Here is a 15,765-nt window from a genome sequence, read left to right as displayed (position 1 = left end):
TTATTTTCTTTATTAAAAACAAGCACATATGATAATAGAATCCAAAAAAATATGATAATATATATATATATATATATATATATATATATATATATATATATATATATATATATATATATATGAAAGTGTAACATAAAGTTTATTTATCAACAAACATATATTAAAAACAACAAAAGTTACTATAGGTAACTTTTAAAAACTTGAATAATTGAATAAAAAATGAAGTTTGTTGTAATATCTCTTGCAATATAGATTATTATAGTCCTTGCTATAAAAACTTTTAAAACCTATAAAAAAACACTCAAAAAAAAGATAAAACATGTTGATGACAATCAACTCAATGTCAATTAGACTTCAATGTAACAATGAAAACATTTGAGTCAGATCGTCCTCTTGGTTTTTTACTGAAAAGATAGTATGATAAACAATATGCAACATCTTTTAATAGCAAATACCGAATACTCTAACCATGAATTAATATTGGTGAATTAATATAGTTGTTTTCGTATGAATGGATTGTAGAACATTGGGAAAATAACTATTACATTTAGTGGCGGAACTTGGACCAAAATTTTAGGGGAGCCAAATTATATTTTTTATACATAAATTTTTTTATATTTAAAAAAATTATTTCCTCACATTATTTTCTTTATTAAAAACAAGCACATATGATAATAGAATCCAAAAAAATATGATAATATATATATATATATATATATATATATATATATATATATGAAAGTGTAACATAAAGTTTATTTATCAACAATCATATATTAAAAACAACAAAAGTTACTATAGGTAACTTTTAAAAACTTGAATAATTGAATAAAAAATGAAGTTTGTTGTAATATCTCTTGCAATATAGATTATCATAGTCCTTGCTATAAAAACTTTTAAAACCTATAAAAAAACACTCAAAAAAAAGATAAAACATGTTGATGACAATCAACTCAATGTCAATTTGACTTCAATGTAACAATGAAAACATTTGAGTCAGGTCGTCCTCTTGATTTTTTACTAAAAAGATAGTATGATAAACAATATGCAACATCTTTTAATAGCAAATACCGAATACTCTAACCATGAAGGAAATAAGCTAAACCATGTGTGTTGATATCTTCTTGGATAACCATCTTTACTAGACAACGGATAGTTTTCTAGATGCATTTGATATGGACCCCATTTTAGATAAGTCCTTCGTACCTCATTAATTTGATTTGATAGGTATTGCCAAGTTTGAGGATGTTTACCCGGATCACGTTCTAAAGCATTTTCAAATTCATTATATGTAACTCTAGGAACTTTAGATAGTTATTTTTTATTTTCTTCAATTTTTTAATTATCGTGAGTTTTTCAAGTTTAGATGATGTAAATGCATTTTTTTCATTTTCATCACAAATATTCCTCTTGTAAAAAGAAACAATTCTACTTTTTATCATAATTTTTCTAATAGAAATTTGTCACCTCTCACCTATTTAGGAAAAGATAAATTATGAATATCCCAAATTAAATTTCAAAACTAAGACTCAATATATTAAGAAAATTAACACCTTGTAAATAATTAGCTTCCCTTATCTTAAATTAAATTCCTAATATTGTTCTTTCCCTATATAACTTCAAAAGCTAAAATAGTTCTATCTACACAAAGAGAGTTTGATCAACAATTAGAGCATGATTTTATGATCATAAAGATATGCCTAGAGCGTAGAAAAGCCACATACAAGAGGAAAACATATTATTTCGAAAAAAAAAAGGTAAAAAATGAACTTACTCAAAAGAAATAATTGTTCAGTCCAAAATGTTTCTTAACTCCTCAATTTTGTTATGTTGCCGTCTGATTTTGAAAATGATAAGAGATTGATGATGAAAATTGGAATAAAAAAAAATAGAAAAAGAGATGAAGGTACCGAAAATAAAGAAATTAAATGAAGAAGTAAAATAAATTACAAAAAGAAAAACCTGATTTTTAAATTTAAATAAAATTTTTAAAAATTAAATTATATAAATAATATATATATATATATATATAAAAGAAAAAAAAAACCTTGGGGAGCCGTGGCTCCCCTCTATCAAGCTTAAGTTTCGTCCTTGATTACATTAGTGTAATAACAAGATCTATTAATGGATGCTCATTGCTCGTAATGTCTAAAGGTATGTTATTTTAAGGTTTAAACTCTCGATTGATTCTTGTTTTTGTTTAAAAATCTTAATTAGATCCTCAGATTTTCATTACTCTCAATTTAGTCCTCATTTTTGAAAATGTGTTAAGATTTGGTCATTTTTGTAAGTATATTGCTAATGATGTTAATTGATGTTGATGTCACATGTCAGCTCATTGACTTTCTTTTTAAATATTTTTAAAATTAAAAAAAATGCCACATGTCAAATGAGGGGTCCTACCACATGACAAAGATAGTGTGACATGGTAGTGACAGTATCATGTGTCATTGTTGGGACAAGTGTCATGTGAAAAATCTCAATTTAGTCCCTCTATTTGTTATTTTATCTCAATTCAGTCCCAATTTTTTTATACCTAGAGTAATCTCATCACTATCCAAATTAAGACCAAAATTAACTTTTATATAAATGTTATAATGATATTTTTATTAAAATTGATATTTTTACCAAGATTAGAGTTATTTAAATTTATATACGTTGAACTTTAGTTAAATTTTGTTTTAAATAAGTATATATATTTTAAATTGTTATAAAAGTATTTTAAAATTTTACATTTTAATTTATAAAGTTGTTATTTTTAAACCAACTCTAACATTTGTATAGAAATTATTTATATATAAATATTTGAAACAAAATTTAAATAAAGTTCAATGAAAAATATAAATTTAAATAAACTTAATCTTTTTAAAAATATCAATTTTAATAAAAATATCATTAGAAAATTTATATAAAAGTTAAATTTAGTTTCAATTTGGAGAGGAATAAAATTTACAGTATTAACATAAAAGTGAGATTAAATTGAGATAAAATAACAAATACAAAAACTAAATTGAGATTTTTCACATTACATTTGTTCTAACATTAACATGTAATATTGTCATTGTCATGTCATACTAACTCAACCACATGACAACATGGTAAGACTGTTCATTTTCATTTGACACGCAACAACTTTTTGTTTTAAATTAAATAAAAAATAAAAAACTTACTAGCTAACACATACTACATCACTGAATGTCGTTAGTATTGTATTAATAAAAAAAATCAAATTATGACACATTTTTAAAATGAGGACTAAATTAAAATTAATAAAAATTTGAAGACCTAATTGATATTTTAAAAAAAAACGAAAATCAAAGAAGAATTTAATACTTATTTTAACTTTGTTATTTAGGTAGTATTTTAGTGACACGACTATTGTTTTAGGATGAAGGACCCATTATTGGCAGCAATTCTATCACGTTGTATTTTATGTTTTATTTTTCTATTTTGACTTTTTTAATATTAATTTCTATTTTTTATTTTTAAATACAAAATAATAAACTTTTTACTAAAATAAACACGTAGAGAAACTTCATATGTCATTTTTTATATCTATATTTTAATAAATTTTTAAATTTTAGAACATGAGAATTGACTAAAGAATAACTAAATTAAATTAAAACTAGATGAATGTCATTTTAATATTGCATTAGTGGTGGCCTACCGAAGTTATTACAATAGATGTTAATTAATAAACGCTACTTTTTTTAATTAAGAATGACAAGGGGTTGGTTGGTGCTGTATCTTATCTCCATTCCTGCTATAAAAAGTTATCATTATTCTTATTCTTATAAATTGATATGAAACTGTTCTCACATTGTTATTTCCATCCGAAAATATAACTTTACTCACAATTGCCTACTTCTTTACTATTTTAAATATTAATTATATAATTATTTTACAAAAAATAAAGATTATAACAAAAAATATATTATTTATTATGTATTCAATGTGAAAAAGACATTTTTTATCCAATATTAAATATAATGAAAAAAATTATAAATATAAATATCAAACAAAAAAAAATAACAATTACATAAAAGTTTAATAATTATAAAAAAAGTAAAAGTTATAAAATGTTTAAGTCACAATTGACAACAACAAAAATCAATGGAAATATTTTAAATTATAAAATAGTTTAATAAATCAAAATAGATATAGATATGAGAACGAAAACCAAAACCGTTATTTAAATACAAATCGAAAGTATTTAGACATATAGAAAGACGAATTTATTTATTATACCTGATTTGAGTCAATGATTATGAACATAAAATTGAAACAAAAACATTTTCAATTTATCCCAGGATGGAAAAATTTATTCAAAACATAAAACCTAAAATTGTTTTTGTTGGTCATATTTTGATATAAGTTGATTTTATTCAACAATGTAAAATTTTGGAGTTGTTATTTTTTTAGCATAATTCACTTTGAAACCTATTTACTTATTCGATCCAAACTATCCAAAAGAATCCTACGTGGCAATGTCTAAGAGGCATTTTATGATTGTGGTAGAGATCTCATCCAACCTACATAGTACGAGAAGAAGCTTGTGGCCATTAAGGATCCTACAAATCCAAGCCAATAGAAACTCAAATGCAGATCTTCTAAGATGTTAAGATAACAACGCCTTTTCTCGATTAAACTATATATATTGCTCCTCTAACCTTTCTCAAATACAACAACCACCATCACTAACCATTCTCACTTACAAACCTTTTTCAGTTCTTCATTCTACAACACTGCAATGGCCGCTTCCACCATGGCTCTCTCTTCACCGTCATTGGCTGGTCAAGCCATCAAGCTCTCCCCTTCCACCCCGGAGCTCTCCGGTGGAAGGATTTCCATGAGGAAGACGGCCTCCAAGTCGGTTTCTTCCGGAAGCCCATGGTACGGCCCAGACCGTGTCAAGTACTTGGGCCCATTCTCCGGCGAGGCCCCTTCGTACCTGACGGGGGAATTCCCAGGTGACTATGGATGGGACACCGCTGGACTTTCTGCTGACCCGGAGACTTTCGCCAAAAACCGTGAACTGGAAGTGATCCATTCTCGATGGGCGATGTTGGGGGCATTGGGGTGTGTGTTCCCTGAACTGTTGGCCCGGAACGGTGTAAAGTTCGGGGAGGCGGTGTGGTTCAAGGCTGGATCTCAGATATTCAGTGAGGGTGGGCTTGACTACTTGGGCAACCCAAGCTTGATCCATGCACAGAGCATCCTTGCCATCTGGGCCACACAGGTCATCTTGATGGGTGCAGTGGAGGGTTACCGCATTGCCGGTGGGCCTTTGGGTGAGGTCACTGACCCAATCTACCCGGGTGGGAGCTTCGACCCATTGGGCCTTGCTGAAGACCCAGAGGCTTTTGCTGAGTTGAAGGTGAAAGAGTTGAAAAATGGGAGATTGGCCATGTTCTCCATGTTTGGTTTCTTCGTTCAAGCCATTGTCACTGGCAAGGGTCCTTTGGAGAACCTCGCCGATCACCTTGCCGACCCAGTGAACAACAACGCTTGGGCCTACGCCACCAACTTTGTCCCCGGAAAGTGAAAAAAAAAATGACATGAGAGCGATAATTTCATTGTTATTTGGTGAAAAACATTGGATACATTTGAAACAATGTGAATTATACATCGTGTTCGTGTAGTTTTATCATATTGTTTATGCACTTTATTGATCACACATGATGCATCATTATATCAATTAAGAGTATTAATTGAATTAATAACGTATGATGTTCTACATCCACCATATAGAAGGTGAAATGGTAATAATGAATTTGAAATCTTAGTTTACAAGTTATGGATTTATTATATTATTTGATATTGCCATTTTAAAATATATAAATATGAAGCTAATTACCGATAAAATCATTCCAACATCACCACAACAAATATAAGAACACAATTTTAAAAGAATTTAAACATATATTGTGGTTTGTGGTTTGTGATTTGGATCAATAAAACATTTTTCTCTTGTCAAATAAAATGTTAATCATTTTATTCTATCTTCTCTTATTCTTCTCTTTAATGAATACTCATTTGAACAATTTTATAATTGTGAATACTCAATTTCACTCAGATAAATAAATTTATTTTTGATAGAGTTTTCCTCGTTGTGCGAGCAATCCTCTCATGGGCGAGTGAGTTTTCCAACTTTAAGTCACTTTGTAAAATTTTGAATTTTCACTTCGTTAAACGTCGGATCGAGCTAAAATTTTTACAGCAAATCCTAGACATATGATGCTTTGTTTTGACCGGTGTGATCTTTGATTGAAAGTCTATAATGGGAGCAATTTTTCTTGTAAGGTTCCCATAGATTAGGTTGTTTACAACTTTTACCTTTGTCACTTGTTTAGTGCATAAATTTTTCTATAGGTACCCAATTTGATCAATTATCTTTCAATTGAATGTAAAAACATAACTTTTGGAGCTTTGTGCAAGTTGTAGTTTTATTTTTAAATTCCCCAACCAATTTGCATATATGTTGTTAAGTTATTGTGTAAATTACTTGGGGTTATGTGAATGTGCGGGGATGATATGAACTTTTGGAATATAATGATGTATAAAACCGTGATGATGATGACCTTGCTAATGGATAAGTGTGTTGTACATTGAGGATATAATGTATGAGACTTGTTTAATTGTAAATTGAGAAAGTTCAATGGATTTCTAAGAAAAAAAATCCTTTTAAAGTATGTGTGTATTTGGTATGCATTGATGTAGGAACTCAGAATTTGGAAGTTTATCCTGACACCCTACTAATCATTCAAACTCGTGTAGAGGAGAATGAATTAGGAGTAGAGAGTAGCAGGAGGTCCTAATTAGAAAAATCATTTGTAGTTCTAGGAACCTATATAGGATTAACCTTGTGGGTGGAGGTTATCCATCACAAGTGCCAAAACTTTCAAGTAGTTCTTCCTCAATGTTGGTTATCCGGATAACTAAGCCTAATGGATCTTTTACGATGTGGCTTGTTGCTTATAATGATGTGAATTACTTAGCTCCCTAATATGATTTAATTTATGATTAATGAAACATTTGTTTTTATATTAACTTACCCTCTTGTGTGTGTGTCTGTGTGTTTTTTTTGCTTGTGTTGTTGTTCTTTTGCAAGATTGTCAATATTTGGTGTGAGCAGATGAAGATTTAGATGTTGACTCCCCTAGAGACGGTGATGACAGTGCAACTGTTTAATTCTTTAAATTTGTTTTCATTATTACGTTCTATCTTTTTGAACAACTTTTGTAAGGTTTACCTTTTACCATATATGATTAGAGTTTTATATTGTGGCAGTATACCAGTTATGTATTTATTTTTTAGATAATTGTATTAAGAATTTCTAGTGTATGGTTATTTGCTTGAAGCATTAAACCTTTGATATTTCTCTTTAGTATAATTACTCTATTAAATGTGATGTTACAATCCTGACACGTGACACGATGTATACTGACTTAATATATTGACATTTTTTTAAATAAAATTAAAGAAATTAAAAATAAAGAAAAAAAATTCACAAAATGACACATGACGATTATTGTTCACCATACGTTAATCATTTAAACAGTTTAAAAAAATAATCAAATTGAACAAAATTAATTAATATTATGATCAAATTAAAAATAAAAAATATTATAATCAAATTAAGAAAACTGAACCAAAATTAATATCAAATTAGTATTTAACCTTAATTTTAATTTGTAAAATACAGTATCAGATCCTTTGTTGGGATAAAATAAGAAGCAAATGTATGAAAGTTGGCTATTTGATAAAATCAAAAAGCAAGATTGTACAAAAACCAGAACCAAATAAGAGTAGTAAAACGGATAAGTCTATCCTATTTAAATATTTTAATCTTTTTCGTCATTTTTCCTCAAAAATGAAACAGGACGGACAAATCCCCTATAAGACTGCTTACCCTGCCAATTTTCTTTTTAATTTTTTAAATTAATATTAAAATTTGCTTATACATATTTAAAACATATTCAGTTATATAAATATCTTTTAAATTTTTTATTATTTAACTAAATTTTAATCAAATAAAATAAAGTAATTATTATATTTACATGTTAAATTATTTTATGATAAATAGCAATTAAAATTTAATTTATAAGAATAAAAATAATTTAAGTTGGACACTAATATATATGTATATCCTTAAAATAATATAATATAAAAAAATTAATTTATTCTATATTTTAATTTTAATTTTAAAAAAAAATGGATTAGTCGACAAATCAACCACTAGTTTGAATCGATAATCTATCATTTTCTACATTTTCTGACAATTCATTCAAACAATCTAAAATTAAAAGTAACTTGCTCGTTTCAATATCTGAAGATACCCCACCCACCATTCATCTATAATTTGGTTGAAGAATGGTTGTGTTATGGTTCAATGAGGACATCCACACACCGCACTTGGTCGTGTTGTAATTCCAAGCTTTTCACATTTCTTTTTCAAGTTTGCATGGATGTTTTAATTTCAGTAAATAGCAGTCTAAACACATAGCTTTATAAAATAAGAACAAAATTTTAACTTCGTTGCATACTCAGTTCAAACACTACAAAAGTGACAAGGTGAACAAAAAAACCATCCTCAGACTTGTCCTTCCACATTCACTCCTGTTATCAGACTTCATTTGCATCAAACTGCACAAAAAATTGAGTTCATACTAATGACAACAATGACAATTCAACCACAAAATGGCCATTGTTGTGAGAAACAATGTCAGGGTAAGACAAAAACAAAAGGCTTCAAATCAGACAATAAAACATCTTGGTAGGTATATATTCTCACAAGTATGTGATTGGCATCCAAAAATTTCAATCAGCTTCTTCACCACTGTTCTGAGACTCAATTTGAGCAACTTCGTCCAGGGCCAGTCCTGAATTGCTGTGGAGTAATATTTCTGATGAACACTTATATGTTGTCCATATAATTTAAAGAGGACCTTGCATTGGCATAATATGAACCATTGATTTCCATGAAATCTCCGTGACTCCATTGAGATTAGATTACACTTACTTTAGATTCCAACATTCATCCCAAAATTAGCCTAGCCCATCCACAACTTTAGCACTTTATCCTTACCACCAGAGGCTACCTTCTCTCCGTCGGGAGACCAATCAACAGAAAAAACCTTTACCGCAAGAAAATAAACTTAGGTCGTCAGCAACTAGAACGAAAAAGTAATTAGAAAATTAATACCAAAAGTTTTGGCATGTGAAAATACTTCATCAGAATGGCCTGGAAGATCTTGCTTCAACTTACGAGTCCGAATATCCCAAACCTGGAAAACCAAACATGGTCAAGGTTCCACTTTTGAAAATGAAAATTTAAACATTCTGATTTACGAATCAAATTAAAAATTCGTGATACAAAATCCTTTATTAATAGAAACAGAAAACCATGCTTACCTTAAGTGTTGAATCTCTGCTGCCACTTAAAAGAAGTCTACTGTCTGCAGACCAGCTGTACAATAAAAGCCGATACAAACTTGGTTAGGGTTCTAAATGGAATATCTTAGGCTTCAAGAAGAAATCACTTAATTGTACCTGATCTGGTAAACAGGCCCGACATGGCCCCGAAAGGCAGCAACAAATTTCCCTGTGGTGCCATTCCATAACTTCACAGATTTATCAAAAGAAGCACTTGCCACCCATAGCCCATCAGGTGAAAAATAGACATGGTTCACAAGCTGTCAAGCAAGCAAGCTTAATCATTAAACCTAAAAGATGTTACGTGTATAACAATACAATCAATTTCAACCGGCAACTAAGAACAAGAAATGGACATCAGCAAATATTTAACATAATTTGGAGACATAGCAGTCCGCAGGACAACCTGCTGACTAGAGTTTAGACCTGACACATTGGCCAAGAAAAGGATATCAGATTTATTAGAACCTTTTTTTCAAATTTTAGATTACAAAGATACAGTCATATATCAAAATATTCTTTCAAAAGGCCTTAGGTACTCAATAACGCTTATATAAACCAAAGTCGCATTGCACTTTGATGATTGTTTTGGTTTATTCTGATTCCCATAATTTGAATGTTTTAGAAAAATAAAGAGTTGTACCTGCTGATGACCTGTCATGCGAGTTTTGGGGTGCTTGCTGACGAAAGGTTCCCAAAGGAACATAGTAAAATCATCAGATCCAGAGACCAATCTCTCAGGGGCATTGCCTCTCATTGCTTGATACCTTTCCAGAGCAACCTATATTCATCAGTGGCATAAGCTGGTATTAGTAAATTAGAAAAATGTACAACAGAGATGGAAGAAGTTCCGAGAGGAAGGAAACTATAATAGTTAAAACCTGAGAAATGTGACGCAAAGATAAATTTAACATTTAATAGATTGAAAGCGTCAACTACTCTAATAATATCTATGAATGCAAAATGGATAACTAAAAGAAAAGAATGGAAATATTAATTATTTCAACCCAAAGTTTCAAAAACTGAACTAACAGAAATGAGAAAAATGTAAATATGAAAAACAATAAATCTTTCTAAACTAAGAACACAAATCACCTTATGGACGGCACAAAGCAGAACACAAGAGCTTTAAACTCTAAAGCATACAAAATTACAAACTTCGACAAACATTAAGCTGGTCACTAAAATAGTCTTAATTATTAAGAATAATGTCCAAGTTCAAGTAACATTTTAATAACAACAATCAAGCCTAATCCCGTTATATGGGATTGGATACAGAATAAAACAATGCCATTGAGTAATATCAAAAATTGTTTTTTTTTGGGATAAGAAAGAATATAAACAATGGACCAATCTTTTAATTAAACAAACCTGCCCAGTCTGAGTTTGGGCTAACCAATCTGACCAGCCAATGCAGTCGAGTCTAGTAACTAAAATCCTACGTTTAAAGGGCCAACAATACCATTTAAAATTAAAGGTTACCTTCTTCATTTCCTCTGGAGATGAATATTGTTTTCCAGTATGATCAAAAGCTCCTGTGCGAAGAACATACTCGGTGCTTAATGCCAAAGAATTAACCCAATGCCCATGTCCCTAAAATTAATTCCAAAAATATTAGAAAAAGTATTGGAAAGTAAAGACAGTTTAATGACAGAAAATACATGTAGTTGATTCAAAAATTAAGAATAGAAAGCACATCATCGTATCAATGATAGACTTCCTCTTTTTGACAGCAAAGAAACACTTCTTGCTTTAAAATACCTCGTGAGTATGTTTTGCTTTCCCAAAGCCACCGTGTCAGTTACACATTTTTTCTCTTCAGCAGCTGCTATCCCTTTAACCACTTTTAATAAGTTTGACTCATGATACATATGTTCTAACTTGAGGAGGTGTATTAAAGATATGGTTTGAAAAGATGAAACATAATGACTATTGATGGTCACTTTGACAGAGAGAAAGTCATGTTGAGGAAATATCTATTAGCTTTGTCATCATTTACTTTGTCAGCTTCAGCAACCAACTGAGTTTAATTCTACTAAGTCTCTCAAGGGGTCTTTGGGTTGATGACATTTGTAACAAGTTTGTCTCATGAGATATATGCTTTAGCTTGAGGGGTAGTGTTAGATATGATTTGATTACACTAAATAGAAAGATATAATATGATTTGGTAGGGAAATATCTTACCAAATATTTTCTATTATTAGATATTAATTTTGTTCCCTATTATTGCATATCTTCTTTATTATAAATAAGAATACTCATGTGTACAATAATAGAAAAATACCAATAGGTAGCTACATCTGATGAGAAGATATTATCAAAAAACTAAATGAAGAAAAAGTTAACACCAGATCCGAAACAGGGGTCATGCATAACAAAAACCATGTTAAAAAATAAACATGCAGATGAAAAGTTCAACTGAAAAGGGATGAGGCTCACCTTAAGTTCACGGATTAGTTTCCCTTGTGTGGTTTCCCAGACCTTGATAGTACAATCCTGTGAACTGTAATAAAACAACACAGATAGACTCCAAGCAGTAAATAGAATTACAGAATGATAATTAAGACATTAACTTAACCAAAACAAGGGAAAAACCCAACTATAGCCATCAGCAAACACTAGGATCAGTTCAGTGAAAGTCCCGAAAATAAAATCTCGAGATAAAAACGTGAGTTAAAATCATAAATGAGAATTTAACCAACATGAATTTATATTTCCAGTCTAACAGGGGTATACAGGAATATGTAAACTATGACAATGAGCACAAATAAAAATCCAGACTAAACTTCATAGAAACTAGGAGGAAGTAAAGAGAGAGAAAATACCCAGTATAAATCACACCATCTCCACCCCATTTTACACATGTTATTGCAAGTGTGTGGCCACTAAGGCACATAACACATTTCTTTAAAGAAACATCCCATATACGAGCATCCCCATCTTTGCTGGCACTTACAAAGCGACGGGATGGAGCATTCAGGTGGACAGGTTCCCAAGAGATACCAGTAATCCATTTCTTGTGACCCTATATTTAAGAATAATTTGAATTTTATTATTAAAGAAGCATCATATAGAGTTCATGACACAAACTATTCTAATATTTGTTATAAAAGTAAATAGTGAACAAACCAAAATAAGAATTGAAATATGTAACTAATAATAAATAAATGACAATTCATATAAAACATCACCATAATAAAGCAGGATGTTCTTTTATTTATTTTTGGAATTAGAGCAGGGAAGAGGAGGGAAGCCGTGTAACCAGAGTTGTGTAATTCTTATAGCTAAATAAATGTTGCCCCTGCAGCCACTGCTCCATTGCCCACTACTGTTTTCAATCTTTACTTAACTACGACAATTGACTATTCAGTGTTCAAAGCATCAAGTTTCTTTGTTTGAATCTTGAAATACTGGAAGTTTGCAATGCTCTCAATAAACTTAAATGAAAAAAGAATTATGAAAAGAAAGATTAAACAAACTTTATCATAGATGATGGTATTCGTGATTAAAGATCTTACAGTTAGTGGATTGCCTAATGACTTTCCAGTTTGTGGGTCCCAACAAATAAGTTCTCCAGCCTTGCTCCCACTTACAAGATACTTTCCATCCGGTGACCATGCAATACAAAGTACCCAGTTCTTGTGTCCTGCATAAAATGTAAACAGCTATAATGCTATATATGACTCATTAAAATTGCCAAAACATTATGAAACTATAGATTAATATTAATTTAATGAAGGATAAAGAATAGCTCCTTACAGCAGAGTAGACCACTGTAATTCTCCCAATACTATAATTTCCTGCCTTCACGGTCCCTATCCTTCCCTCTTATTATTTTCTCATTCCTTTGCAACAACCCCCACCCTACCACTATTCCCCTTAGCAGTAACACACTGTTTTTCAATCAAGAACCTTCAACTAATTCTAACTCCTTTTACCATTTAGTTAAATTGATCATTTTTATTCTTGTACTGAGGAAAGGATAACTAAACATCAATCAACTTTTTCCTGACTTAATTAGCAGATACCAAGAACAACTTAACATTTTTAAATGTCAAACCTTTGCAAGTGTACAATGGTGTCTGAGTGGTCAAGTCCCAAAATCGAACACTGGTATCACCAGAACCACTTGCCAGTTGTCGTCCATCAGGACTGAAGGCAACACTAAGTACAGCTTCAGCATGACCTAAAAACACAAACAACCGCAACAATATAAATTCCAGAGAATATGAAAATAACAAAAACTTGTGTTGTACTACAATCTTCAACATCCAAACCACATTGCTGTCTCACAGTTTAACAAGCACAATACAACACTGAGCCACTACGAATGGAAAAATACATAATGTCTCACATACCAGAAATAGTTGCTGAACAGCGATTCACAGGACGAATCCGGAAAATAGCTTGAGGTTGACAAACTATAGGCAAAGCCTTCTCCACCGAGACTGGAAAAGTGTTAAAGTAACATTGCAAATGAAAAGAAAAACATCATTACAAGTGCGTCTACTCTTTAGAAAAATGAGGATTTTTTTTCTCAAAATATGTATTAAAAGCAAGTGAATAAGTAATTTACAACGAATTAAGAAAGAAAGAAAAAACTAATTTATTGTAAACAAACATGACTAACCTTTGTTTTTCTGCAAGTATGTTTCAAGTGGCACAATGAGCTCCTCATCTGATATATAGAAAGCATACGGCAACTTCTCTTCCTAAAATAAAGCATAGATAATCACTCAATGTTATAAATAGTACACAAAATGTAAAATAGAATTTGAGAAGGATAAAGGGGCTTGCTTACATTGTTTAGAAGCTTATTAACAATCTGATTGAGGTGTTGAGGGCCAGCATTCTGAGGTAGGTACATAGGAGAGCCCAAAGGAGTTCCATCTGGGTCTGTCAAAAGGCACATCACGTTGTTGATTATCTCCCTCTTCTCCACCATAGTCTCTGTCTCTACCTCCATTTTTCAATTAGGGATTTTCCTTCTCTTATGCTTAGATTTTCTTAACGATGATGCTTCTTACTCTTCCACTTGCGGTTCTATTTCGTTCGATCTTAGTTGCCGTGCTGAAACTAATAAAAGTAGTGAAATAAAGTCACACTGGCACAAACCCTAAAATTACGCAGGACCCAGGATCAATTATACACAGACCTATGACACATAGGCACACACAGACTTCCCATATTTATGTTTTTTTTTTCTTTGTTAAAATATCATCATTTTAAATTTTAAATTTTAGTACAAAAGTGAGAAAACTAATGTATTCTTTTTACTCATTCTAAAACGAAATAACCTAGTCTTTTTTTCTTAATTTCACTGTAAATTAATGCTTAACTATAAAATATCTGGAATGCAAAAATTGCCATGACTAGGATCTTCTTACATGACACTCATAGGCCTTTCTAATTTAAACTCACTTATCTTCAAAGTTAAAATAGCATCAAAGAATAACTCTAGTATTCGTCTTCACACATACACATATATGGCCCTAATACTAAACTATTACCCCAAAAACAACAAAAAAAATTGCAGTGAAAAGATAAATGAGATAAACATGATGAAAGAGCAAGCAGTACACTTTAATAACAATTCATGGCAGAACCCCTGAGAATTTTGGGGCACACAGTATATATTTGCCACTACAACATACAAAAAATTTTGGGGTGTAATTTTGTGAAAGAATTCCTGTAGTTGTCTATCTGTAACCAGAACAAGTTTGCTATATTGCAATGAGTGGGTGTCACGTGATTAAACAAATAAGAAGTGAGGTGAATGTTTGCTTAAAAATGTGAGGGAGCTTTAGTTTCATCTGAGAATACCTTAGAAGAAGAGTGAAATTTTCCCAGAGGAATTGCAGCTAACGAACCTCCACAACAATGGCAGTTTATCACAAAGAAGCTACGCAGCTATACAATTCCGCGGCGGAGACGGCGGCGGAGGGAAGATGAAGGTACTCTATCAGAGTTGGAAGAATATATTTCTAGGTTTCCCTGAGGAATAACATTAACGGCAAAATAAGTGAATTTCCGTTATAATTTTTTATATTTTGTTTGTATCTTGTTTTAATATTTCTAATATATCTGTATTTTTTTTTCTTAACCTTTATGATAATCGGCTTGTTTTAAATCGGTCCGTTTAAGAAAATATTTTTCATCTAAACATCTATAACTATATATATTTAACAAAACATTTATTAGAAACTAAGATTAAATAAACTACGGATAAAATATTTTTTCTTTTTTTTTAACCATTAGTGTTTAATTATCGTTTTTCTTATTTACTCTTTAACTTCACCAATAATGATAATTTTGAAACACCCAACAATA

At 30.7% G+C, this 15,765-nt stretch overlaps 2 protein-coding genes across 3 annotated transcripts; one reads left to right on the top strand and one right to left on the bottom strand.

The window, feature by feature from the left end:
• Window positions 1-4,622: 4,622 nt before the first annotated feature.
• On the top strand, window positions 4,623-5,677 carry LOC114181796 (chlorophyll a-b binding protein of LHCII type 1-like). Its single transcript, XM_028068352.1, has one exon. It carries the CDS (start codon window positions 4,751-4,753, stop codon window positions 5,543-5,545), a length of 795 nt encoding a protein of 264 aa, XP_027924153.1. The 5' UTR covers window positions 4,623-4,750; the 3' UTR covers window positions 5,546-5,677.
• Window positions 5,678-8,487: 2,810 nt separating this feature from the next.
• On the bottom strand, window positions 8,488-15,462 carry LOC114182328 (notchless protein homolog). Of its 2 annotated transcripts, none has more exons than XM_028069186.1 (14): window positions 15,259-15,462; window positions 14,237-14,511; window positions 14,066-14,147; window positions 13,794-13,883; window positions 13,496-13,621; window positions 12,954-13,081; window positions 12,261-12,460; window positions 11,875-11,938; window positions 10,918-11,028; window positions 10,079-10,216; window positions 9,553-9,695; window positions 9,415-9,469; window positions 9,231-9,287; window positions 8,488-9,137 (listed from the first exon to the last, which is right to left on the bottom strand). In XM_028069186.1, the coding sequence occupies exons 2-14, from the start codon at window positions 14,399-14,401 to the stop codon at window positions 9,054-9,056; spliced, it is 1,443 nt and encodes a 480-aa protein (XP_027924987.1). In that variant the 5' UTR covers window positions 14,402-14,511; window positions 15,259-15,462; the 3' UTR covers window positions 8,488-9,053. The 2 variants fall into 2 exon arrangements, with proteins under 2 accessions (XP_027924987.1, XP_027924988.1); XM_028069187.1 differs by having other exon boundaries at window positions 14,237-14,505; window positions 15,259-15,457.
• Window positions 15,463-15,765: the final 303 nt, after the last annotated feature.

The sequence above is a fragment of the Vigna unguiculata genome, chromosome 4, assembly GCF_004118075.2.
Source record: "Vigna unguiculata cultivar IT97K-499-35 chromosome 4, ASM411807v1, whole genome shotgun sequence".
NCBI classification, from domain to species: Eukaryota; Viridiplantae; Streptophyta; class Magnoliopsida; order Fabales; family Fabaceae; genus Vigna; species Vigna unguiculata.
This window is presented reverse-complemented; position numbering and strand designations above follow the sequence as displayed.